General features: G+C 39.4%; 1 protein-coding gene across 1 annotated transcript in view; it reads left to right on the top strand.

Annotated features, from left to right (window-relative positions):
• Positions 1–23,644, top strand: part of MYO3A (myosin IIIA) — a 97,033-nt gene extending 73,389 nt beyond the window's left edge. Inside the window, exons 24-35 of the mRNA XM_015853320.2 lie at positions 544–621; positions 3,085–3,290; positions 5,145–5,256; positions 5,978–6,140; positions 6,800–6,886; positions 8,180–8,303; positions 8,970–9,942; positions 10,604–10,742; positions 17,170–17,279; positions 19,431–19,471; positions 21,208–21,348; positions 22,583–23,644. Coding sequence (XP_015708806.1) covers positions 544–621; positions 3,085–3,290; positions 5,145–5,256; positions 5,978–6,140; positions 6,800–6,886; positions 8,180–8,303; positions 8,970–9,942; positions 10,604–10,742; positions 17,170–17,279; positions 19,431–19,471; positions 21,208–21,348; positions 22,583–22,697 — 2,289 coding nt within the window. The 3' untranslated portion in view covers positions 22,698–23,644. The remainder of the gene's footprint in view (positions 1–543; positions 622–3,084; positions 3,291–5,144; positions 5,257–5,977; positions 6,141–6,799; positions 6,887–8,179; positions 8,304–8,969; positions 9,943–10,603; positions 10,743–17,169; positions 17,280–19,430; positions 19,472–21,207; positions 21,349–22,582) is intronic.
• The last annotated feature ends 976 nt before the right edge of the window (positions 23,645–24,620 follow it).

Below are 24,620 nucleotides of genomic sequence, written 5' to 3'. Positions count from 1 at the left end.
CTGTCATTGGTATTAAAAGTAAGCAAGTAACCCCTTCGATGGTTTTTCTCCCTCTCCTATTTTCTTTTCTGTTTAGCTGGATATCTTTGTGTTGTGCAATTCATATTCCTTCCGTGAGGTAAAAAAAAACCCTAACATTTCCCTTCTTTCTCGCTATAGTTTTATAAAAGCTTCAGAAATAAATAAGTAAATAAATAAATTAGTAATTTGATGTGAAGTACAGTCATATTTCATAGAGAATGACCACAATAGCAGTGGTCCACAATAACAGGATCTCAGACATTGTCAAGGTATTTGTGGCAGTTATTTAGATGTTCTGCTCTCAGACTGTGTTCTCTGTGTGTGAATGTTTGTGCATTGTGCAGCAAAGTAATGTATCGTATTGGTGTAACTACTTTGTGCTAGTGATCATACTGTAACTTATCCAGTTTTTAGTGCTTTTTTTTAAATTGATGTTCTCAAAGAAGTGGTTTGTTGAGGCTTTGGAAAGGACGCTATGGGCTCAACATAGATAAGTGTCATTTTCTTTCTTCATCTATACAGAATGAATCTGGAGATACTGGGCATCATCCAAGAGAGACAACCAGTATGAAAACACAAACAGTTGCTTCTTATTTCAGAGTAAGATATCAGATCTTTTCACCTACTTATTTTTTTTAAGAGTAGAATAAATATTTATTCTTTCATCTTTTGGAATACACCTGTTGACTTAGAGTCAACAGTGGTCAACTTAGAGTTTGTGAAATGTATTTAGGGCCCAGCAGTTTGTGTTGTACAAATATCTAAAGGAGACCGTAATGTTCCATCTAATTTTACTCAAATACACAGCCATATTTCTGTCACAATGCTTCTCTGTATGAATCGTCTTTCACTTACCAGTTTTTCCCTAAGGGATGTAAAGGAAGACTGGACATCAGTTGTATAGCATTTCCTTAGGATCTTAGGAAGGAAAAGGGCAAAGCTAATTTGGAACAGGAGCAACAGGGGAAGATTTTGATTTTTACTTTCCCAAGCAGTGGCTGTGCTGCTGATTCTGTCATAGAAAATATATGTGAAGGACATTCTTTCCTCCAGAGTCATGCATGGAGTTGGCTGACTGGAGCACAGCTCTGAGGCTCCAGGTCCTCATAACTCCTATCTCCCAGCAAAAATGTAAAGGTGGCTCAGGTAATGTTTATGACCTTTAAGAGTTTGTTTACGTCTGAGACAGAGAACAGTAAGAAGCAGGATCTCTTTGTTAGTAGACACAATTACACAGCTTTTTGGTCTACCAAGGATTATTCAAACCGTGCTATCGTGGTGGTTCAAAACTGCTGTGTTAATACTCTGGATGGAAAAATGTATTGAATCTACTTCAGAACTCATATCTGTGACTCAGTGTATTACCAACAAATTCAGCAACAGAAGCCATGGATGAGTTTATTATATTTGCACTTTCCTGTTACTGTTTTCTGTAGTGGAAACCCCTGCTCAGATCGTGCTAGCTAATGCCCTCAAATGAAAACTCAGCTCATCCCCAGTGCTTTCCTCTTATGCAGAAATCCATGGGTGACTGAGAAAACCATCTGCCTCCCAGGATGAGTAGAAAAAAGCGTATCTATTATCCTGTCCTACTTGTTTGTGTTCCACTGCTACACTAGTAATAAAACTAATTAAGCACTTTGCTGCATCGTGCAGCATTTGTCCAGAATGGAGTTGCACATTTTAATAGGAAACATATGGCTCTTGACATCCTACACCAGTTTCATGTCCCCAACCTACTGCTGAACTGTGTGACATCCTGGCTTCTGCCTTCTGTGTAGTCAGGCTAAATCTTGAGGAATGAGCCTGTTTGTTTGTGTGTTAGTAAGATCTTCCTACATGGCAAGAGGTTTATTACAGCCATATCCACCTCAGTTGGCATGAGGAGCTACAAATAGCACCCTCTCTGCTAGCCTGGCATCCTGGGGAGGTGGGAAAAGCACAACTTTGGATTGAATTTGTGCATTTTTACTTTTAACCTCCTCAAAGTTTTGGTGCTGGCAGGGGAGATGTAGTGTCACCATTAGCCTATACAATGAAGAGGATGCACTATGTCAGAGTAGATTAAGCATCCCCTCTAGTGGGGTGACTTTAGTTTCCTCCACTTTAATGCCGGGATGGTGATACTTACTGGCTTCTTGCTGTTTCGCTTCTCATCCTTAAGACTTTCTCTTTGGGTGAATCTTCAAATAGTTGACAATAGGTTAAAAACAAACAAACAAACAAACAAACAAACAAAAAACCCCACATGTTGCAATTACCTAAAAAGATTCCAAGAAAAAATAAAGAAGTTCAAGGAGAGTTTCTCTCACATATTAGACCAGCTTATGTGTCTGGGAAGAGGCTTTCAGAAGGGGACACTACAGATCTGACAGCATTTAGCACCTTTAACTACCACACTGTCACTAACAGCTCAGTCATTGGTGCGCACTCCAAGCCCAATGCACTTGCCCCAAACACTTACTTGTTCCAGTTCTTCATCATTAGACATAAAATGTGCAGTCAAGTACTTGTCCCTTTAGAAGAATGAGTGGGATGTTGTTAGAAATATTTCTCATTTAACTCTCCCCTCATCTGCAGTTGCACACAGAATTCATTTATGCTCTAGCAAACAGTGCTTTGTTTCTGCTAAATGTACAGCTTGATATGAATTTGATGTGGCCAACCCAGCCCACCAGCTGCTGTTACATGCACTGGTCATCAGGGACATTGTAAGAAACAGATGAATTTTTAAAACTGCAGTTAAAGATAATGCTGCTTCCTAAAACAAAGCAGGAGTTCAGTTATTGGCAGTACCACAAATCATTGCAGTTTTAGTGATAATGCTCTGGATGGGCTACACTAGAACCATTTGAGGTCATTGTTGCCCTGAATCAGTATATGCTGATCTTTTCGAAATTTGAATTGTTGGTGGGCCATTTACTTCATCTACTGTTGAAGTTCCCTTTTACTGAAATGTGAGTGGTTTTTCACATGTTCTTGATCATATGAAATAAAATTTCAGCTACACCCGGAACTACATTAAAGCATCCTGGTGTTAGATATTTTGTTACTTTCTTGCAGTACTCTCTCATGGATTTGTTATCCAAAATGGTGGTTGGCCAGCCTCATTTTGTCCGGTGCATCAAGCCAAACAATGACCGGCAGGCAAACAAGTTTGATAAAGAAAAAGTGCTGGTTCAGCTGCGTTACACAGGAATTCTGGAGACAGCAAGGATTCGAAGACAAGGTTATTCGCACCGCATACTCTTCGCTAACTTCATAAAACGGTAATATTGATGTGAAGAAATGTTTTTTTCTCTTGTCTCATTGCTGCTCAGAGTTTGATAAGCATGTCTTTGGCATGGTGTTTTAAAGAAATAAAAACAGAGACGTTACAAATATGATTGCACATTGGATGACAGAATAGATCAGTCACAAGATTTGTGAGCCCTTCTGGATTGGTAGGGAAAGGTTATGCATCTCAGCAATATTGTTCCATATTCCCTCTGCATTTGGGTGAAAATTGACTCACTTATAACCTGAAAGTTTTCTTCAGAGATTAGAGGGTTAGGAGTTTAACGCTTCAAATGGTGGAGAATTTGGAGAAAGAGAATTGTCGCCATTTCTCCAGCTCCTGAGATCCAGCACTGTGCAACATCTGCTTTTGGCAGGGATTGATAATAATTTGGAACTGCTCATCTAGGGCTGAGGGGTTCATTAAGTGTATAGTTCTGTTTAAAATACAATTTCTAAGTGTTAGACGTTTGTTAAGAAGGATAATGAATAATGATTAATTTATAATCCCTTTAACTCCCTCCCACTGCTTAAAAAAATGAATTCTGAGCACTTAGCCTGTAGTTCTCTTTTGCAAACAAAGACCCTGAATATTTGCCTCAGTCAGAACTTAGATTTCTGAAATGGAGAGCAAGACTAGAAAAAAACAAGCAACAGCCACTTAGACAGAAGCAGTTAAAAGTAATAGTGCCCTAGAAACAGAGAGCTAGCCGTGGAGTGCTGCTGGTGCACAAGGAGAGAGAGTAAGGACAAAGTGATGTTTTAATAGTATGGCATTGCCGGTACTATTAGAGTCTTGGAAGAGTGCAGCGTGGGAAGAGGTGGTCATCACTGCACCAAGATGTGCTGTGGCTTTTAGTTGCTACTTTTTATCAAGAACTTTGCTGCTCTGATAAAGGAAAGAAAATCAGTGACCACAATGAGGAAGCTCGCCAAAGAGAGTGCCCCTGATTGCCCAAGGCTATGTAGGTCCCAAGCATAGGTGATACAACATTACGCAGAAAGGGATTTTAACAGGTACGTATCTCCCTGTCTTTTTATTGTTAATATTTGAGACTTACAATAGGCCTGGAATGTCGACAGATTTATTTTGGTTATTAAACCAATTCATTGTATAGTACAAAAAGAAAGAGAAAAAATAAATAAATAAATGAGTAAATGTAGGAATCAGTGGTGATTAATTAATTCATTAATTAATTAATGAAACAAGATAAGTACAGCTCGTTTTGTAATGAGGCATTCTAAAAAGTCCTGGAACATGCAAGAACTCTTCTACCTGCCAGCTGAATTTGTATGGGATGGGTAGTCTTCATGCATAAGCATTCTGACCCTTTTTCCGAGTCAGAGTTACTTCCAAGGAAGTAACAAGAGCTGGGGTGTATCTCACATAATGTTAACCCTCTAAAAGGTAGATGGTCTTGCACAAGAATTAATATATGAAATATTCATGACATTTCTAGCTATGAAGGACACTAATTTAGACAGAAAGTCTTCACATATATTTTTATTTTATCGCTGAAATAACTCACAGAATGCAGTCAGAGGAACAAAGTACTGGCACACAACCCTACTTGAGCTGCACACTTTTTAAAGCCTCCCAGTATTGTTATAGAATTAAACATCCCTCCAGGGTGTGCAATATGTCACTCATCCGGTTTTAATTGAATTTCTCAGTACTGTGTATAAATCATAGCAGTTTTCTTGGTGTACTCTTTTTGGGTTTTTTTTCAGTGCTATGTTTTCTTTCATATAATTGTTTTTATTAGTTTAAATGAATGTTTTAGATATATTTTCAAACACTGCTTGCTGTTAAGGGAATAAAGAATCATCTTTATATTTGTCTTTAGGTATTATCTCATCTGTTACAAAACAAATGATGATCCTCCAGTCAGCCCAGAAACCTGTGCTGCCATCTTGGAAAAAGCCCACCTTGACAACTGGGTTCTTGGAAAAACTAAAGTAACCTTTTATATTTGTTGTTTTATATATACAGTACGTATACAAAAGCAGTGTTATTGCAGCACGTCATTCTTAATTTACTAGGCAATTCATTTTCTCAGTCTCTTCACTCATTTGATTGGAGTAGCTCTTGGTCTTTTCTGGTACTAAACCAAAACCAAAACAAACAAAAAACATTTTGCAGAACTGTTCCTTAGTATCTGGCTGAAATCCTGACCCAGTAATGTGTTAAAATTCTGATCAACTGTAACAATGCCACAGCCTACCTCACCTATAAACTCAGTATGTGACCAATGATGTTGCTTGTACTGTGTTTCTAAAAATGTGGTAGTAAGGATCTGCCCATTCTTCTTCCTTGGAGCAACCAGACTACCAGCAATGGAGGAGAAAAGGTTTTGGCCAGTAGGAGTTGATATCAGCTTCATGCTTGATAAAATCAATTTAGTGAATAAGCTATGCCTTCAATTTAAACTTGGGAAGAAGAGATTTAAAGTTCCAAATTTGGATCACCTTTGTTGAAGGGGAGAGCAAGGAAAAATAATTCTACAAGCAAACAAGATGCTGTCTTCAATAAAATTGATCTTTTAGGTAATACAAGTAAGAAGTCGGCTGGCACCAACTGTAACATGTAGATTCTAAGTGGATTGAGTGAATACTGGGACTGCAAGGGCCAGTTTGTGTAAACCATAGTAACTAAAACTACTGAATGTCTCTTTTTAAGGTATTTCTCAAGTACTATCATGTGGAACAGCTGAATTTAATGCGAAAAGAGACGGTTGATAGGATTATATTGATTCAAGCTTATGTCAGAGGGTGGCTGGGCTCAAGGAGATACAAAAAGATAAAGGAACAAAGGGAACAAAGTGCTATTAAAATACAATCAGGTAATGGCTTTAAAACATTTGAAGATTTGCTTAAAGTTAGCAGGTGTTTGCAGTCAATAGATGGATGTGCTTGTTGGATGTGGGTTTTGCTGTTTTCCTGTTGTTATATTTTACAAAATTTCTGATCCTTCATTTCTGCTCTCGTGAAGAAAAATTTCTTCTGAGCAGCTTATGACAGTCTTCTTACTGAAGTTGCATTTATCAATATTACCTTTAAAGACAATTTTTAAAATGGAAGGATGTTATTGCATAAATGATACTGTTATTAATAATATTCTAGCATTCTCTGTCAAGGTTGTGTAATATAAGAATAAAAATAGAATGGATTAAACATCCCAGATAGATAATAAGACCAATTACACTGTTGGTGGAGATATCAGCTGAAATTTTTAATACACTTCATGCATCATCTTGTTGTACATTCTGATTCTCCTGTGTTTTGTATTCATTTCATTCATAGTAACTTAACTTGCCAGAAAATGTAATTTTTATGTAGATTCATAGTGCCTATGTTTGTTTGCTGCTTTTGGAAAGATAAATCCTGCAAAATTTTTGTAAAAACATTTTAATGGAGGTCTGTAATTCTTTCCAGAGTTTTTTTATTCTTAAATCCTTTTGTGTACCTAATGGATTGTTTATTTGTTTGCATCTCTTTCCAGCTTACAGGGGTTTTGCTGCTCGTAAAGAATACCAGAATGCAAAACACAATAAAAAAATTGAAAAATACATCATTAGGCTTCAAGCAAGTAAGAATTGTTTGCTCTCCTGGCTTTTAATGTTCTACCCAAACAAAATAAGTTGATTCAGATTCTTTGCTATGACCTTAGCACAGTACTGACTATGCTCATTTATACTTTCTGAGGTACTATATATCTCATATAGCTGTATGCAGTGGTTGAAGCAGATCGATGTATTCCACTACCGGTACCTCAAAGCAGCATAGAGTAATGTTCTACATCTATGAAGTGGGCTGGCAAAATGCCATAGCAAGGCTTTTCACTCGCAGTCTGATACATCTAATTGTTGCAGCTGGTGCTGCTGAAACCCTGTATGACATGATCTGCATGTAATGTGTGTGTTCATGCTGTTTTGCTAGGAATAGGTTTTGTTACTTATCAGTAATAGTTGTTACATTTGAGAAGACTACAACGTGTACTTCCACTCATGTCTGACTGTTTTTTTTGCCAGGGCTCAATCTGAGCTAGCCAGGTACAATTTCTCTTCTGCTCTGGTTCAGGGCATCCTGAAGCACTTCAGATGGCACTCAATAGCCATACGCCAGCAAGTGCATCAAGCTTCTCATGACTGGTCATTGACTTTAATGAGAGCTTGAAGACTAAGCACAATTGTAAACACATTCATACACACCTCACTTTAGTCACCTTCATCTAGAGTTGAATCCCAGCCCTTAAACTACCAGCTGTCATAATGGTGAGGGTCCCTGCATGTCAGAGACTTTTGAGCTTGGATCTCTCACAAAGCACTAAGAAAAAGATTATGAGCTAGGTCTACTCTTACTGCTGAGCTATAACATTTTCAGTTTTTTCTCTGATCAAGTGAATTTTTACCTAAGGAATTAAAGTTCTATGTCTGTACCAAAAGAGAGGCTGGTATTCTCTATAGTGTGATAAGTTTTCCCAGGGAAATGAAGGACCTTGAGTCACAGCAATTGCCTGAAGTAGGCAAAACAAGTACATGAAGCGTAGAGTACAGGGTTCTAGAGACACTTCAATAGCACTGTGTTTCTGCTTCTTTCGATGTCTTCTTTTATTTTCTTTGGTCCAGCAAAATACTGAGAAAGACCTTGGCTGTATCCTCACATAGAACAACTGCAGCTTTCTGAAATCTCAACAGTTTTTCTGAAAAAGAGTAATTTGAGCTGAAACATAACCATAATTATCACCTCAGTCTGTGTTTCCTTATTCCTCCCTTTTACTGTTGGTTTGCTTTTTGAATACTGTTACCATTTAAGTGTCTGAAATTTTGGGGGTATCCAATGTTTGTTGCCTAAGGTTGCTTATATTACTATTTCCTATCAGTTGCCAGAGGATACTTACTCAGGAAAAAGAGAAAAGAACTAACTGAGGCAAGGAATAAAGCAGCAACAACAATTCAATCTCACTACAGGGGATATAAGGAGAGGAAGAGCTTCAAAAAGAGGAGGTAGTAATGTTTTCTGTCTCTTATGTCACTGTGTCCCTTTCCAGTAACTGCACTGATATATACAAAAAACAAACAAAATAGAATGCAAAACTAAACAAACAAAAAAAAAGTGATGTAGTGAAACAAATTATTCTAGATATATATACAGCAATGTAAATTCACTTTGACTTCCTTTAATGTCCATATGCAATTTTCTCTCATTTTCAAGCCCAGGAGATACTATAGGGTTAATGTGACCTGTAAAAAAAATATTCATGACTCTTCTTAAGTGAATGTCTGATAAGCATTGGAGATGATGAGCAGGAACCTAGATGACTTGCTCATCCAACAACAGAAAGTAAGGGGAGGTGAATCACGTTGTAAACATCTCTGCAACATGGTGGTGGGGCACTTGGCATCACAGCCTTGTTTTCAGTGACAGCATTTCAGCAGCTGTAGTGTAGTCCAGAGGTAGAGAACAGCCGTGTCCACAGTCTTTCTCAGGAGACAATGGGCAGGAGCAGTGTGGCCCTAATTCTAGCTATATGCACTAAATTTTTACCATGTTACCATCTACCCAACTGCCATTTGCTACACAATGGTAGTTCACCAGAGAGAATTTTAAAGTTGTCACTATCATTCATCTCCTTCAACTGTAATTTCTCCCCCAAACTCTATTCCATTTAGGGAATCACTTAGAAAGAAAGAAACTGAGAATGCAGCATCCTCTAGTGAAAAGGACATAGAACTTCAAGAAAATGAGGAATGTACAGCTGGAGTGAAGAGTGCCCTTCCTAAAACAGAAGAAGAAGCAGCTGTTATTGTTCAAAGCAATTACAGGGGCTACAGAGCCCGTAAAAAAATAAAGGAAGAACGCAAAAAAATAGCAGAGGAAGAATTATCTGTTGTGGAATATCTTGAAGCACAACTGCAGCCAGCTGAAGATGTTACATTGGAAGAAGCAGTGAGTGAGAAGACTCAGGGAGAGGGTGATGCTGTTAATGATAATGTGTGCACTGGAAGTGGTGACATAGGAAATGTACAGGAGCAAGAGGTAATGTCTACAAAAGAACAGAGAGCTTCTGTGAAGCAGAGGCCTTCAGTAGAGCAATCTGATGAAGGTGAAGAACAGGAATCCTTGAAAGAGCCATCCAACAAAGCTTCTGTCAGAATCACAGCTGAACCTGATCCCCAGCAGGAGCAAGCTAACCAGGACACACTCAGTACAGATAGGCAAAATCAAGAATCTGCTGTGATCCAGCCTGAGACCAACGAAGATGTAGAAAGAAACCATCTGAAACATGAAGAAATGATGCCTAGAGGATGTAAAGGGATTGTAAGAAAGGAGTCACTAAGAGGTTCACGAAAGCAAGCTGAAGCAGAAAAACAAAGTTTAGAGGAGAAAGAGAAGGCAGCAGTGGTTATTCAGAGCAATTACCGGGGTTACAGAAGGAGAGGACAACTCAGAAAAGAAGGGAAATTACCTTGCAAAGGTCAAGAGAACACTGCGAATGAGCCAACAGAAGCAGTACACGTTCAAAATAAAGATCCCCACACAAAAAAAAATAAGGAAAGCAGTGTGATAGAGGCTGAGGGCTCTAAGACACTGAAGGGAGGATCTGAAAAAGAGACCTGTGATTTGGCAGCCTTTTCACGTCAGGTAAGAAGCTTATAAAAGAAATATGTTGTATGTAACATGCTGAGCAAGGACAGAATGAGAAAGTCATTTAACTGACTTCAGTGGAACCAGGCCTTCAGTCTCTCAACTGAGACTGATGTGTTCTTTTTTTAATGAGTGTTGCATAGAAATGCATACTTGCCTTTTTCAGAAAGGAAGGGAAAATGAAGTTAGAAAACTGGAGGGGGGGGGGAGGGAGGGGAGATTTATGTCATTATTAACCCAAATGCAGAAGCTCTGGCTTTATTTGAAGTGTACATTTGCCAGACAAGGCCTAGTGTCTCTGTAAACAAAAATGCGAGTTGCTGTGTCAACGCCATAAACTTAAGAAAAAGTTCATAAAAGTATAAATATTGCAGAAGCTGTTCTGCATCCCAGTGTCACCAAGGCAGCCCCTGCTTGCCTAAATGAACCAATATCAAGTAGCTGAAGGACTTGGCTGCAGCATGGGATTTCCTACACTTTTCTTTGTTGAGTTGATTGGTTTTTAAGGAGAGGACTGTGACTGTGCTAGGGACCTGCACTGTAGCAGCTGGCGCAATATGTTTTAAAATCATTCTCCAGTCTACCATTTTATCTTTGTTATCTTGGAACACACATTTCTATTATATAATAATGAGAAATTCTGTGTTATTCATTTCAGATATCAAAATTATCTGAAGACTACTTGGCATTGCAGCAAAAATTAAATGAAATGATACTGTCACATCAGCTGAGACCTGTGATGATGTCCAAAGATAAGCAAACTAACAACCAATATTCTTCTCATGTTTGTCAGTCAGGTAATGCTGAACCTTACAGTTAGATAGAATTTTCTTTCGTCAGCAGGACTGTCAAGAAACAACTCCTATTCATGTTCTCAAGGGCAGGGGACTAGGAAATGAGCTGGCTGCACCCTCTCATATAACTCAGGCTGTTGGTTTCCGTACTAAGCCTCATATCAATATGTGTCTGAAACATTTTCCAAAGAAATATCCAAGCCTGTTGGGGATTTACACACTTACCATTTTCTTGGTATTTTGTTTCAGTGCTTCTTAAAACTAGTGAATGAATCCTTATGAGACCTACTCACAGAATCTCTAGGGATACATTTATTTGGTAAAAATTCCACATTGGCTCTTTTTTACTCATTGTTGCTCAGCAGTGAATGTTAGGGGTAGGATCTGAGACTATATTAGGTATCATGTCAAATGCTTTACCAAAGTTGGGCTCATTTTTGCTGAGTAAAATTGTTAGCTACCAAGAAGTGCAATTGAGTGTATCAAAAATTCTAATTTTTCCCAATGTTGATGGAGGTGACTTTGAAATATGAGTAAATTCTTACTAGTAATTAGCATCCCTTCAACTTCTGTAGTTAAGAGTACATTGCCTCTGAAAACACACTCCAAAGTCACTTATGTTCCAATTAGTATGGGCAATAGAGTTTCCAAAATGCAATCAAGACTAGGACAAACCGGGAAACTGTTTGACTAGCTGAAGGTCTCATTACTTCAACAAGTGAATATGATGAAGATCAGAAGCAGAGTAGTACAAAGTTCTCCCTAAGCACTGCTATAAATTTAAGTAGCTCTACAGGAGACAAAAGAATGCCAGAGTTTGTCACATATGAATGCAATCCCACTTAAAGTGTTTACCAGTCAGCCACTTAACTTTGCTTTATCTTGGAACATGTCACTATTCTATACCCCTGCAGTGTCATAATACAGCATTTTCCCAATGATGAAGTGCATGAAAGTGCTGCTTGTATCCTTTTTAACACAGATGTGAAGAGTATCATGCATTTCTTTGAACCAAGTTCTAACACTTTGTATGTCAACTGTGAAAATGTTATTGAGTTGCATAAGAAATCAAGACTTCGGCCTTATTTTAATGAAAAGAAAGAAATGTAATTTTGATGTTATGTGGTCTTAACATATGGAAGATTTATTTTCTTCATTTTTTTTCTCCCAACAAATGTGTGACATGGCAACACTTTATTCATTTTTACACTAGGCACAGTATTTAAGAAAACTTGTTTTAGACACGAGGCCCCTATTTTAACTTTCTCTTTAATTTACAGGTGTAAAAATTAAATGTTTGATAATAATATCTAATTGTCTTTGACAAGAAATGTCAGCAATGGTACCCATAGTCTATATTTGGACAGTACTACTATTTTCAAGGGTAGATACATTTAGAATGGAATAGTGAGTGCTATTCAACTATGAAGCTGCAACTAAACTCTTACCTTGCCCTTAAACATTGTAAGCCATGAGTTAAACAACTGTGTCAAATAAAGACTTGAGGTGATGTGCTGCAGACTACCATGCTAAAGTGAGGCAGGAAGACATGAGTGATGCACAATGTTTTAAATAGGGAGGAGCTTTCTTGTTTTCTTCTCTGCATTATGTTTCAGCATGATTTATACACACACATTTACGGGATAAGTTTTTACTTCAGATTTCCTTCTTGGGCCATTTTTGTTTTCTTACCCTACAGCAGAGTTTGTTGAGCTTCATCTGTTCTTTAGATCATATCTATATCTCATTACTCTGGAGGTTTGCACTTATTTATACACCTTCTACAGCTTTGTTAGTTTTACATGTCATTTTATAACTGTAACATGAAATGTATATTTTATAACTTTATGCCAGATAGGAATGCTTGTCTACCTTCATCAGTGGGTAGGTGGCCTTTATCCATCTGAGAATTTACCTATTCCTCTGATAAAATATCCTATTATTTTTCTATCCACAGAAGGGGAGGAACTGTGGGAAAGCTGGATGGCGAACTGTGACAAGTGTTCAGATTTTCAAAGCTGTTTATTTTAATAAAAATGCAAATCCTACAGTTTAAAGAACATTCAAGCCAGAAGTTTTAATGAATATTAAATCTACAAGGTTAAGTTGTTCATAAGTGAATTTATTTGTATTTATAAAAATGCATAATGTATGCTGTACAAGGTTCCTGGAATAAGCAATATTCTCTGCGGCTCCAATCACCAGCTAAGTTGTATCTGCTTACTAAATAAATACATTCAGCTAAACAAAATGGCTGCATCCCAGGACTGCCCCTTTGAATTTCTAGTGAGCCTTGGGGTCACTTAGGGTTAGAGCACAAATGGTCACAGTGTAGTTTTTGAGGTCAAAAACTGAAGGAGGGGAATTTGTTCATGATGGGAACTATTTTTATTTTTATTTTTTCACCAATGCTCATCCCTGTAGTATTAAATGACATTGAGAGTACAAAATCTCTGGAAGAGAATTTTCTATATTTAGAATGAAATTCTCATGGTACAGGCCACTTCAGAACAGCCAAAGACCCATTCAGCTCCACAAAGCAGTGAGGCAGGTGGGGTGTTCACCCAGATCCCCCCTGCTGCTGCAGCACTGCTTACACAGATTTCCCGGGCAGCATCTGCAGGGAAGAGGAAGCTCGATAGCTGCTGATTTATTATTATCATATTCTGTCGTTCCAGTTACTATACCTGCAATTTTCTATTTTCTTCCAGTCTCCTCAGCAAAACCCAGACAATTACTGGACCTCCTGCCTGTTTTTTCTTCCTGCTTTATTCTGGGACTGGCTTTATTCTTCCCATCCACATAAGGTGTGGGGCAATGCTGAATCAAACAAGTACCATTTCACTTCAGTGACATGCAGACATGTTTATCTGTTTCTGCAGGTGACCTAATAAATAAAGACCTTTCATTGCTCAGATGCTTATCACAGCTGTAGCCTCTCTCTTTCTTTAGTACTCAGTATATGATCTGTTGTAAGACAGATGATAATTTATATTAGCATCCATGGATGTAGATTCCTCTAGATTGCTGTCTTCCAAGGTTATCACTGTATGTCAGGATGTGCAGACAGTTCAACCTAAAGGGCTGGTGATACTGATTCATCTTTATTCAAGAATTTCTTGCCTGAACTTGAATGTTTCAAATAGATGCTGCTTTCCGAATTTTCTGCAGTCTGAGGAAAATCTTTCACCTTTTAAACTTGTTTGACCCATCTTCCTGTTGGTAAAATCTTAGGCAACATGGTCAGTGAATTTTCAAATGTCTTTGTTTCTAATTTCTCCTGTGCATTGCAGTAAGGCACGTGACTGTGCAGCAGCACTGACAGCACCTGCTTGTGTCTATGCAACCACAGAGCACAGAGTAACTGCCCTGTGGAAATTTAGGGAAATTCTCTTCTTTGAAAGTGTGGTTGGGCATTGGTACAGACTGCCAAGAGAGGTTGTGGAGACTCCATCCTTAGAGGTGTTTAAGAAACGTGTGGATGTGGCACTGATGGATATGGTTAGTGGGCATGGTGGTGATGAGCTGATGGTCAGACTAGGTGATACTAACAGTCTTTTCTAACCTTAATAATTGTGTGATTCTCTGATGAATTTTTATCATTTTTGTAACACTCATGTTTAAATGTTCATTAGGTAGAAAGCATCAGTTTTCCCTTTCAGATAAAAAGGGCAGGACCAGATCTTCCTGCAGATATTTGAAGTTGTAAACAGAAAAAGGCAATAAGATATAAATACTGTAGAGCTCTGAAAGAAAGCTTTTCTATGTAACATATTTTGCCTGTTAATAAGTGAATGATTTTTCTTCATTCTGCTCCATTGCCTGCTGCAGAAAGGTATAGACCATCTGGAAAACAAGCACATCAAACTGACCATTTGTCAGGCCTAGATATTTAATTTGCCTTCTACCTTTAACTTGACTGAGTAAATGATTTCTAGAAGTAGCAGCAAAAAGCAAACCTTACTCAGTGCAGTGACTTGTCCAATACTACAACAAGAGTCGTCAGGCACTGGAATAGCCTGCCCGGGGAGGTGGTGGAGTCGCCATCCCTGGCAGTGCCTGGATAGGGAGCTAGGAGACATGGTTTAGGGGTTTCCTGTAGGTATGGCAAAGGGAGGACGGTTGGACTAGATGATCTTATAGGTCCTTTCCAACCTTGTGATTCTATGATTCTGTGAACTAACCACTACCACATCAGCTGTGTTTCAGTAGCAACAAACACACAAATCTAAGCACAGAGGCAAATCACAAGTTTACTTTCTGGTAAAACAAAGAAAGCTAAATCCATCAAGCTTCTTTTGCCTGCTGTGTAATTTGAAGGCAAAACTCAGAATGACATTTTCTGCTCTCTGTATAATTTTATAAAGAAACAGTTGATGCCCAGGCTGAGAAGACTGGCTGCCGCAGGATAATGGTTCTGTCCCCTCAGTTCTTCTGAATAGCTCAGATATGCAAAGTGCACAGGCCAAAATAAAAAGTTGTTTTTTACTAAAACGTCATTATCAAAATGATTTTTTGAGTGTACGAGGAGTCTTCTTTGCTGAACACATGCATGAGAAACATACAACTAATTTCAGTTGGAATTACTGTAATATAGAATAAGAGAATGCTCTAATATGCTTGACAATGATGAATACATTGTTATGAATTAAGTATTATGTGAGTCTTTCTTAGTATTTTCTTAGAGCCTGCAATTTGATTTCATGTTCTTGTTCCAGATATTCATGCAGTCAGGATCGTTGATGCAGTCTTTTCCTACACAGGCAGTTCGGTGTTTCTGTTGAATGGTGTAGAAACTAAGGAACTGGGCATTTTTTGTTGTTGTTGTTTTGGGTTGTTGTTTGATTTTTATTGTTGTTGTTTGTTTTTTATCTGTTTTGGGGAGTTTTGTTATGGTTTGGTGGTTTTTTTTTAAGGTATTGTTTCCAGTTTAGGCTCCTGTTAGGTTTCAAAATGCAATAGGAAGGTTTTCTTCTACTCTGCCCCAACGGGAAACTCAGATAATTCCAGGAATTATTCCAGGAGCAGAGTAACAACAGCCCACGTGGAGCATAGTTGGGCCTTCCATACCATTTCAAATAAAATAATATAATTTACATTTCATATAGGTTAGAAATGAATTTGTTGCATCTAGATCTTGTTGTTTCATAGGAATCATCTGTACCTTGACTTAGAAAAACACTGTTGTTCTTTTATATTGCAAAATGTTAAAAGGTACCTGTTTCATTCATTACAATGAGATGTCTGCATTTCAGATAAGAAACTAAGACAAGGAATGTAATCATCCCACTACAATTTAAATGAACATTATTCACTCTGGCTCCTCCATATATCCATGACCTTTACAAGCCTTTATTTATCACGCATAACAAAAAACTTACACAGCTAATTTTGCAGGAGTCAATGCAGATGTATTACTGACCACTTCTCATTTGAAATGATTGTGCTTTCTCCTTAATTAAAAAGATGTCTAATGTACATGGGAGAAGTTTCATTTTAACAGTGTAAAAAAGTTTCTGGTGGCCAATAGAGAACAAAACATTTTCTTCCTTCTAGGATGCAATGATGTGTAATTAGCACATCTGGGTTATGGAGTCAGTTGTTTCATGTGAAGCAGTAGATGAGCAGAATGCATTTCAGTAGTTCACTGACAGCTAGCTATTTATCCCACCCTCACTATCTTCAATTATGTGTGTAGAGATGGATTCTTTCAGGGACTCTTCTGGAGTTCATGAGTCAGCGTCCAGACTGGAGCTGGGAGACAGCCAGTGGACAGCAGTTTCCATTTCATGTAAATTCTCGGTTTCATTTGCTTTAGAATGAAAAGATTCTTTCCGTGTCTATAGAAGATCTCTATAAACTAGAGAATGTAGACTAGATTGCAGTGGGTGCAGAGGGCATTGTCACACTGTGTTGCCCAGTGACACAGAACAGCCTCAGCAGGAAACCTTGGGGAAAACCTACACCATGATAGCATAGAGGTCCAGCCTTTGAATTTGGGATGGAAGAGATTTAATGCTGGTTCTCATGTTTGGCACCTTAGTGATTAATATCACTGCTCAGCTCCCTGTCATGAGCTGGTGGCCTTCCAGCAGCAGCCGCTGCCCCTCAGAGCCCCTCTCTCAGTGAGCAGCTCCAGCCCTTCTCAGAAGGAGAAGCCTGTGCCAGGCAGACTGCTGGGGTACTTCATACTGGTATTCACTACATGGCATGTGTCCATGTGGGTCATCAGAGCTCAAATGAGTAAATTCATAATGCTTTCCAGTCTGGTTACAGAATTGCCCCAAACAGTTGCTTTCTTGAGTGTCTGCAAGCAGTAAAAGTGGCTAAATGGACTTTTTTTTTTATTCTCTGGTGAAATTCTTCTCTTTTTATAGAAGTCTCCCATTCTATGAAGAAATAAGCTTTGCTATTTTCTTTTTTTTCACAGTAGCAGCCAAAGTAGAAGAGACTCGCCCTCTGCAAAGACCCCCAAGGAGGCCGCGGAAGCCCAAGACACTAAATAACCCTGAGGACTCCACCTACTACACTCTAATACATGTGAGTTTAGCGAGTTTGTGTGGGCTTAAATTGCCAGATAATTTCCACCTAAAAATACTTCCTAATTGCCTAGTTCTTGTGTTCGTTTCTGATGCAGCATGAGAGCTGTGCCCTGCTGAAAGGATGCAGGCCACAAAAGACAAAGCTCAAATCAGATTTGAAATCAGTAAGATGTAGTTACTCTGCTTGGAGCCCTAAATTGGGCCAATATTTACTTTTGTATCTGAAGGTATCTACATTCAATATAGGCATAAGCAGCATTTACACTTTCAATACCTAAAATAAATGTCTGCTCTCTGTAGATTCTTTGTAAGTCATGGGGAAAAGCAGGTTCATTCGGAGAGCTATTTTGAGCGTCTAAATTAGTGCTTGATCTTGCAGAGAGAGCAAATATTAAAATAGGCTGTATTAGTATGCACACTGTAACTTCCTTTACAAATGTGTCAGATTGTGATTATGAAGGAATTGGCAAATACAAACAGCTCAGGAGACTAATGGATTTGAGTGTCTCTATATATAGCCCTCGGTCCAAGTTCAGATACCAAGGTCTGCTTTCCATTCTTGACTTCAGTGCCTTAAACATACTGGGGATGGAGGGGGGGGGGGGGGGGGGGGGGGGGAGGGAAGCAAGGCAGTAAGCAAAAAGAGAGAAAATGTAAAAGCAGCTCAAAAAGCACTTCCAACAGAAAAGCAATTAAACTCATTTGCTCGAGGTGCCTGTATGTTAGTGACCTATTTTAGCAGCCGGTGAGAGCCCAGCTAATAAACTAACCATAGCAATTGCTTCTCCTTTCAACAGAAGGTGTCACAGGGGCCTGCAGGGAGAATTGTGTCTGGCATACCAAAAAAGACAAATACGGCTATGGTTTATTATGGGGGCTTGTAAATAACACAGCTTTGGAACAATGGCATTTCTAAAGTGAAATGATATTCTTAAAAATAAATTGGTATGTAAGAATAAGATTTGTTTTGTGAAAACAAGATTGGTGAGATAAAGGACTGAAATGAAAGGCATGACACTGTATTCTGTATTGGAAAATGTCTGAGATGTATAATTCAGTATAATTCTAGAGCAAATGCCTATTTAGAAAGCTGAGGCAATACAGGCAGGAACATTTTATTTTATGAAAACAAATCTGTTATGTGGTTAACTCCATATCAGAAAAATGGCATCGCATCAGTGCAAACAGAAACTGTGATGATGCAGGGAACTTTTAAAACAAATTTTTAGCAGCAGTTTTCAAAGATATGAAATAATCTTGCTTTCAATTAATTGTGTTTTTCAAAAAAGTGTAAAAAAGGGAAGCCTGTCTTCCCTTTAGAACTTTAAAATTTACTAGTGAGGTAAAGGGTCGCTATCAGTTTGTACTAAAGCTTAGGAAGTGGACATACCACTTCTTCTGTTCTTGGACACTGGACAAGTCACTGAGCTCTGATACCAGAGGGCAGTCAGCTTTCCCATCTCCCATGGCTTTTCTGCCTTACAAAAAATCTCAGTGACCAACAGCTCTTCACAGGGGAATGATTATTAAGCCCAGATGACGTGAAAGTTAAAGCACACAATATGAGAACGTTTGTTGGTTTTTTAATTTCATCTGCCTTATGGTCCTTCCTCACTACAGATGTGAGACAAGTTCCATTTTGACTCATCTCCTTGGACGCTGTAAAGTGGTTGACTTTAAGTGAAGCCCGGTGGTAGGCCTTTGGTCATGCAAGTCACTAATGGTTTATTTGGGGTGTTGGGTTTTTTTTATAAATCAGCCAATCATTTTGGACTTATATGCCTTGTTCATTTGCCTGCGTGCCGAGGTGTCTATCAGGATCGCTGATTCTCAGCGGCTGAACAGCGCACAATTCATAAATTCTAGTCATTTTCCACTGGTTTCTTAGTTTTTGTTATTCTTTTTCCCCTGCAGCATAGTAACTGATTTTTGGGAGTACCAGTGCTAACACATTCACAGTGACGTGCTTAGTCATAAAGATGCTGAGATCTTGCTGGTGCACTTGCTCTGTTACTCAGCAAAATAAGTTCTGCATATTTTCTTTTAACAAAAAATACATGCCACTTTCCCACCAAGCATACTGATGAATTGTATCTTTGCATAAACTTTCCTTTTAGTATTTTTTTAATTACTCTGTGGTTTATTTTAGAAATCAATACAAGATGAAAAAAGGAGACCAAGAAAAGAAAGGTAATTTTTTCCATTATCTCTCTATTGTCTTTTTAGTACTCGAGAAATAGTTCTTAGCTGTGCTTCAACTATGAAAATGAAGTATTAAGAATGCACAGTAATTTGGTGATTCAGAGGAAGGGCATCATATACAAAGTTAGATATGCAATTTTCAGCGACAAAAATCCATTATGGAATTCAGTTGTTTGGTTTTACTGCAGCATGGCCCTTTACCATGGCAACACAAGCACAATAATAAGTTAAGATAAGGTCCACAGCAAAGATAGTTCTGACACAGAAAATAATTGAGGGTGCTTAAAATTCCAGTCAAAGCAAATGAGCAACCACTTGTTCTTTGTTAGCCAAAATATGAACAATGTTAAAATTCTCTCCTAAAAATACACGACGGTTTGGAAACAGATCATAAAAAATGGAAAGAGTAAGATATAAATACAACTGTAGGATAATAATAACAGGTAAAGCAGAGTAGCCATTGAAATTTCAACCAGAAATCTTTTCTTCACCATGTAACTAACCTGTTTTGATAGATCTCTGTAGAAATAAAGGAAGCAATACATACTCCCTGCCTTTCTGTATTTGAGATTCTTACATGTGCTTTAGACTCTGGTTCACAGCTTCTGCCTTACATTCTAGCACTCTATTATTTGTGTTTATATACATCAGCTTTTCTGCTGCTCCCTAGGGAGACTGTGTAATGCTATGGAAGTGTGTTCAGAGAGAGAAGGTACTTGAGCAGCATATGGATGGACTTTCAGTGCTTTCCTTGGCTGAGGCTGCAGAATATAAGTGCTATATCCAAAAAAAATATATCCTAAATGAAGTTACATGACATTACATGCCCTTAATGTGTGCTCACAGCATATAGCTTCATTCAACCACTGTTTAAATTGCTCTTCATTATGCAACTGCTTAAAGGACTCACTTAACATCCATGTCAGATCTAAGTTACAGCTCTTCTGTTGCTATTTGAATATTGAAAATAAGATAGTCATATTGTTTAGTGAAGAATAGTAATAATAATAATAAAAATAAACAATAATAATATTTTTTTCCACCCAGCCTCAATTTGGCTTCAGTTATCTTAAATCTAGTTAAACGGTTCCATGACAGTATCTTCTTTAATGTGGTCACTCTATATTAGTTGAACACAGCAATTGAAATCAAAGAGTTATTTCCATCACTGTGAGAATAGAATTCTGAAGGTTCTTTTGGGATACCTTTTTTCCCTACCTTTTCTAAACTGGATGTTTGGATTCTGGGTGGGTTTTTTTGTACATATGACACTCCAGTTTAACATTCTAAATACATACAGACATCTGCACTATTCGCACCAGTGTCAGAACTGGTTGCTATAAGACTCTCTTCTTATAGTAAGATGGAAAAAATAAAATTAAAAAAAAATAGGTATCTGTAGGAAAATTGTTCATATCTTCATAAGAAAGATGCCTAAAATGGTTCAGATGAATTATACCATAATCATGCCTCCCCACTGAATGTGGAGGTAACTCAAACCTTTTTAGTTACACGTTTGCTTTATGAACATCTGAAAGTACCCAACATTGCAAAATTGTTAGCATCCACATCATACAGCACTTACAGAGAATCTTTTCTTATGTTCACATATATTTTTCTTTAGGCTCTCAACATAGAAATGATATTTGGTTGTGTTTCTTTTGAACATCCAATATATTGTTGGAAAATGGAATTGTTAACTTAGATTATTTATTTACTGACAGTCTGGGCAAGGTGCTGGATTTAGATATCTACTACCGTGAAATTTCATCTACTGGTTCCACCTCAAAGGACAGCAGCACTACCACGAAAAGGAAGAGACATCCAGTTGAGCGCAGAACTTCAACTTTAAGAGCTACTGAGAGGTAACTTATAGAAAAGCATAGTAGGAGAAATAAATGTTGCATATCCTTGCTGAGAAAAGATATGTTATGTGCATGTTCATTAAAAAACAAACAAACAAACAAAAAAACACTTTCAAATCAGACATAAACTATTTATTTAATCTGTGGAATCTTGTTAAATTAGCTTGGAATATGGATAGCTGAAAATTTCCCATCTTCATGTGGAGGGACAAATGATAGCATGGTTGATCTCCAGCCTGCCCACCTGTTTTGGCTTCCCAAGCTTCAGATGAGATAGACTCCTGCTGTAAATATTTGATCTAAAATCAAATCCAGCTAAAGCAGAACCTGACACAGTTCAGCTTTAAATAAGGTGGATGTACGCTGAATTTTCCACCTGCCTTCTGCAGATAAGACCCCTGCTTGAGTGCCTCCTCATGCTGTCCCATAGCAGTGTTTGCGTTCATGGCTGCGGCGGGCACTGCTGCAGCGGGCAGTCAGGAGAGTAGCTCTGAGGGATGGGGTGGCTCTTCCCACACAGCCTTCACAGAGGGGGACCTCTGCTGGGCAAAGAAAATTCATATTCTTACCAATGCATAGGTACAGATTGCCCATACAAACACATCTACATTTATAAATATTTATGGCTCTTTTTGTATCTTCGTATATATAAGAGAAACCTGCAAAGCATCCAATTAAAAAAGTAAAGAAAATGCCAAAATGACTGCTGGATTTGAAAACGTATCCAAAATAATAACAGAACTGTTGATAGGGCTTTCTGTGCTTGTTGCTTGTTTTACATGTTGGCACTTTGTTATGCAGCATCTAAGCTAGTTGTAGAATGGCATTGTGAAGGTGTGGAATTAAGCATCATGTCAGGGAATTGCTCCACTTGGTAAATGATGCTTTCCCAGGGCTGTTAATTACTCTCTTTCGCTCTTCGGATAGAAAGCTGTGAAATAACACGAGGTCTGGTTTATATGGATGAGAAGTACCACAACATGTTCTCAGAGGCTTTGTGCCCTTTGTAGTGACCCCACTGCAGAAGAACCCGTTGTTCTGCACTCATCTCCTCAGCTGCGTTTGTTCTGAGGTGCTGCTTTCTGCAGCACGGGTGGATGAGGCCTAGCGCAGTCGGTTGGGTTTGCTTTCAGTTTTTGTCTTGAGGCTGGAAGTTAAGCGGACAATTAGTTGTGTTTGCCGAGGTAAATGTTTTCATTTCAGTCCCTGAAACACTTCTGCACTTAATCCCTAGGTCAAGGGTTGCGGAGAGCCCCATGGAAGAGAGCAGAGCAGAAGATAATCCCTATGACTACCGGAGGCTGCTGCGGAAGACCTCGCAGCGCCGGCGCCTTATCCAGCAGTTCTAGCCCTGCTGCCATTTGTTGTTATTAGCATCATCATCTTTTTTATCATTTTATACCACGTGCTTCCTTTTTTTTTTTTTTTTTTTTTTTTTTAAATCTCTGACATGTCAGGTTTACAACATGTGTGTTCATGTCAGTACGAATTACTGTAGTTTACAGCCCAACACCGATGCAAAGGGACGCCGTCACTCCTGGCATATACCCTTAAGAAAATAAGAAATCAGGTTTCCTTCAGGTACCACTACTGCATCTTAAAATTATTAAGCATTAAGCTGCCTAAATGTAGGTTACCTTCCTCGGTGTGTGTTGTTTTCCTCTCTGCATTTAATCACTCTTACCAAATTAAAATAGACCGTTTAGTTCATCATTTCCTCATTAAGCCTCCAAAATCCCATAGGCACCTCCAGAAAACCTTAGTTATTGTTTCTAGTAAATTGTTGTACAGGAAGAAATAAATGACAGGGACACCGCAGGGGGATTTCTATTTATTTTAGGTTTATAATGCCTAAATTTTGGGATAAACTCTATGTGGTATGCGTCCCTCTAATGAAAACAAATGATTAGTTGATAGCATGCTGTAGCAGTTTATTTCATTACTGACTTTGCTGTAAGCCAGTGGTGAGCGATAAAGGTTAGCACTGCGTGTAGCATTGGAGATGTCGGCGGATGGAAGGACCCAGCTCTCCTCACCCCATTGCTAACAGAGCCCTTGAATCGTGTTTGCTTTGTTCTGCTTTGCATTAGATTTTTAGGAATCTTAATCTCTGGGGTGCCAAGAAAGGAACAGAAAGACGCTCTCCGGTTGATTGCTGCCTAAATGTAATGATCACTCTTAATCAGTTCCACTAGAAATTAAATGGAAATAAAGGCGATAGCCACCGTGTTCAAAATTTCCCCTGATTCCTTATTCACAAGCCCTTATTTCGCCTTATTATGCGGATAATTGCCGTTATTCCTTTCAGGATTCATAATTGCGTGTTGCCAGCTGTACTACAAGGGGAGGCAGATTTCGGGAAGCCAGCAGGAAGGCCTGGTCGTGCTCCTGATGCACTCCATAGAGGCTACAATAGCACAGGTTGGGGTTCTGTCCCGCCCAACACACACAGCCCTCACTGAGGGGAGGAGAGTCATCACCTCCCGATTTGTCACTGACAGTGGGGCCACAGCACAGGGTTACAACGTGCTGCGATGTAAAATTTGCGATAAATCATTTAAATTTTAAAATCTGTGTTAAAGTTGCTTTCTCGAATGTTATTAAAACGGTAAAGTTAACAACAATGAGCGAGGCAGAGGGACGCGGCTGTCTGCGTCTCAGTTACTCCCAGCCCCGACAGAACACGGACAGCAGGACCACCGCTCCCTACCCGCTGAGGGGCACAGCCAGAGCCGGGCTGCGCAGTGACCAACCCCGGGCTCAGCTCGCAGGGCAGGGGACGACCCGGGTGTGTGAGAGCAGTGCTGAGCACGGTGCGGTCCGAGGGGCTGGGCGGCGGAACGGCGGCTCGAGAGAAGCAGCAGGACATTCCTAGGGCGGCGACGGGAGAGAAGCAAAGGGCTGCCCAAAACCCCAGCCGCCCGCTCGCAGCCGCGGGGGTGCCCCGGGGAAGGGCGGAGATTTCTCAGCGCTTCGTGGGTCGTGGCATAGGGGAAGCCTTCCCGCCGCTCTAGGGACAGGTGTCCGGGTAATCCTGTCGGGGCTACCCAGACACAGCCAACATGTGAGATCGCCATCCTCTCCACCCAGCTCGGTACCGGAGCTCTCCGTTTAACCCGTCCCGTCGGTGCCCGCTCGGGGGGTACCCCATCGTCGTAGCCACCCCCACCAAAGCGCCTCCCCGAACGCCGGAGGAACTGCCCGACCCGTCCCGTCCCGTCGAGGTCGGCGGCTGCGCCTGCGGGGAGAGTCCGGGGGAGCCCACGGAGCCG

The sequence above is a fragment of the Coturnix japonica genome, chromosome 2, assembly GCF_001577835.2.
Source record: "Coturnix japonica isolate 7356 chromosome 2, Coturnix japonica 2.1, whole genome shotgun sequence".
NCBI lineage: Eukaryota > Metazoa > Chordata > Aves > Galliformes > Phasianidae > Coturnix > Coturnix japonica.
Note: the sequence above shows the minus strand (reverse complement) of the source record. Positions and strands in the feature narration are given on the sequence as shown.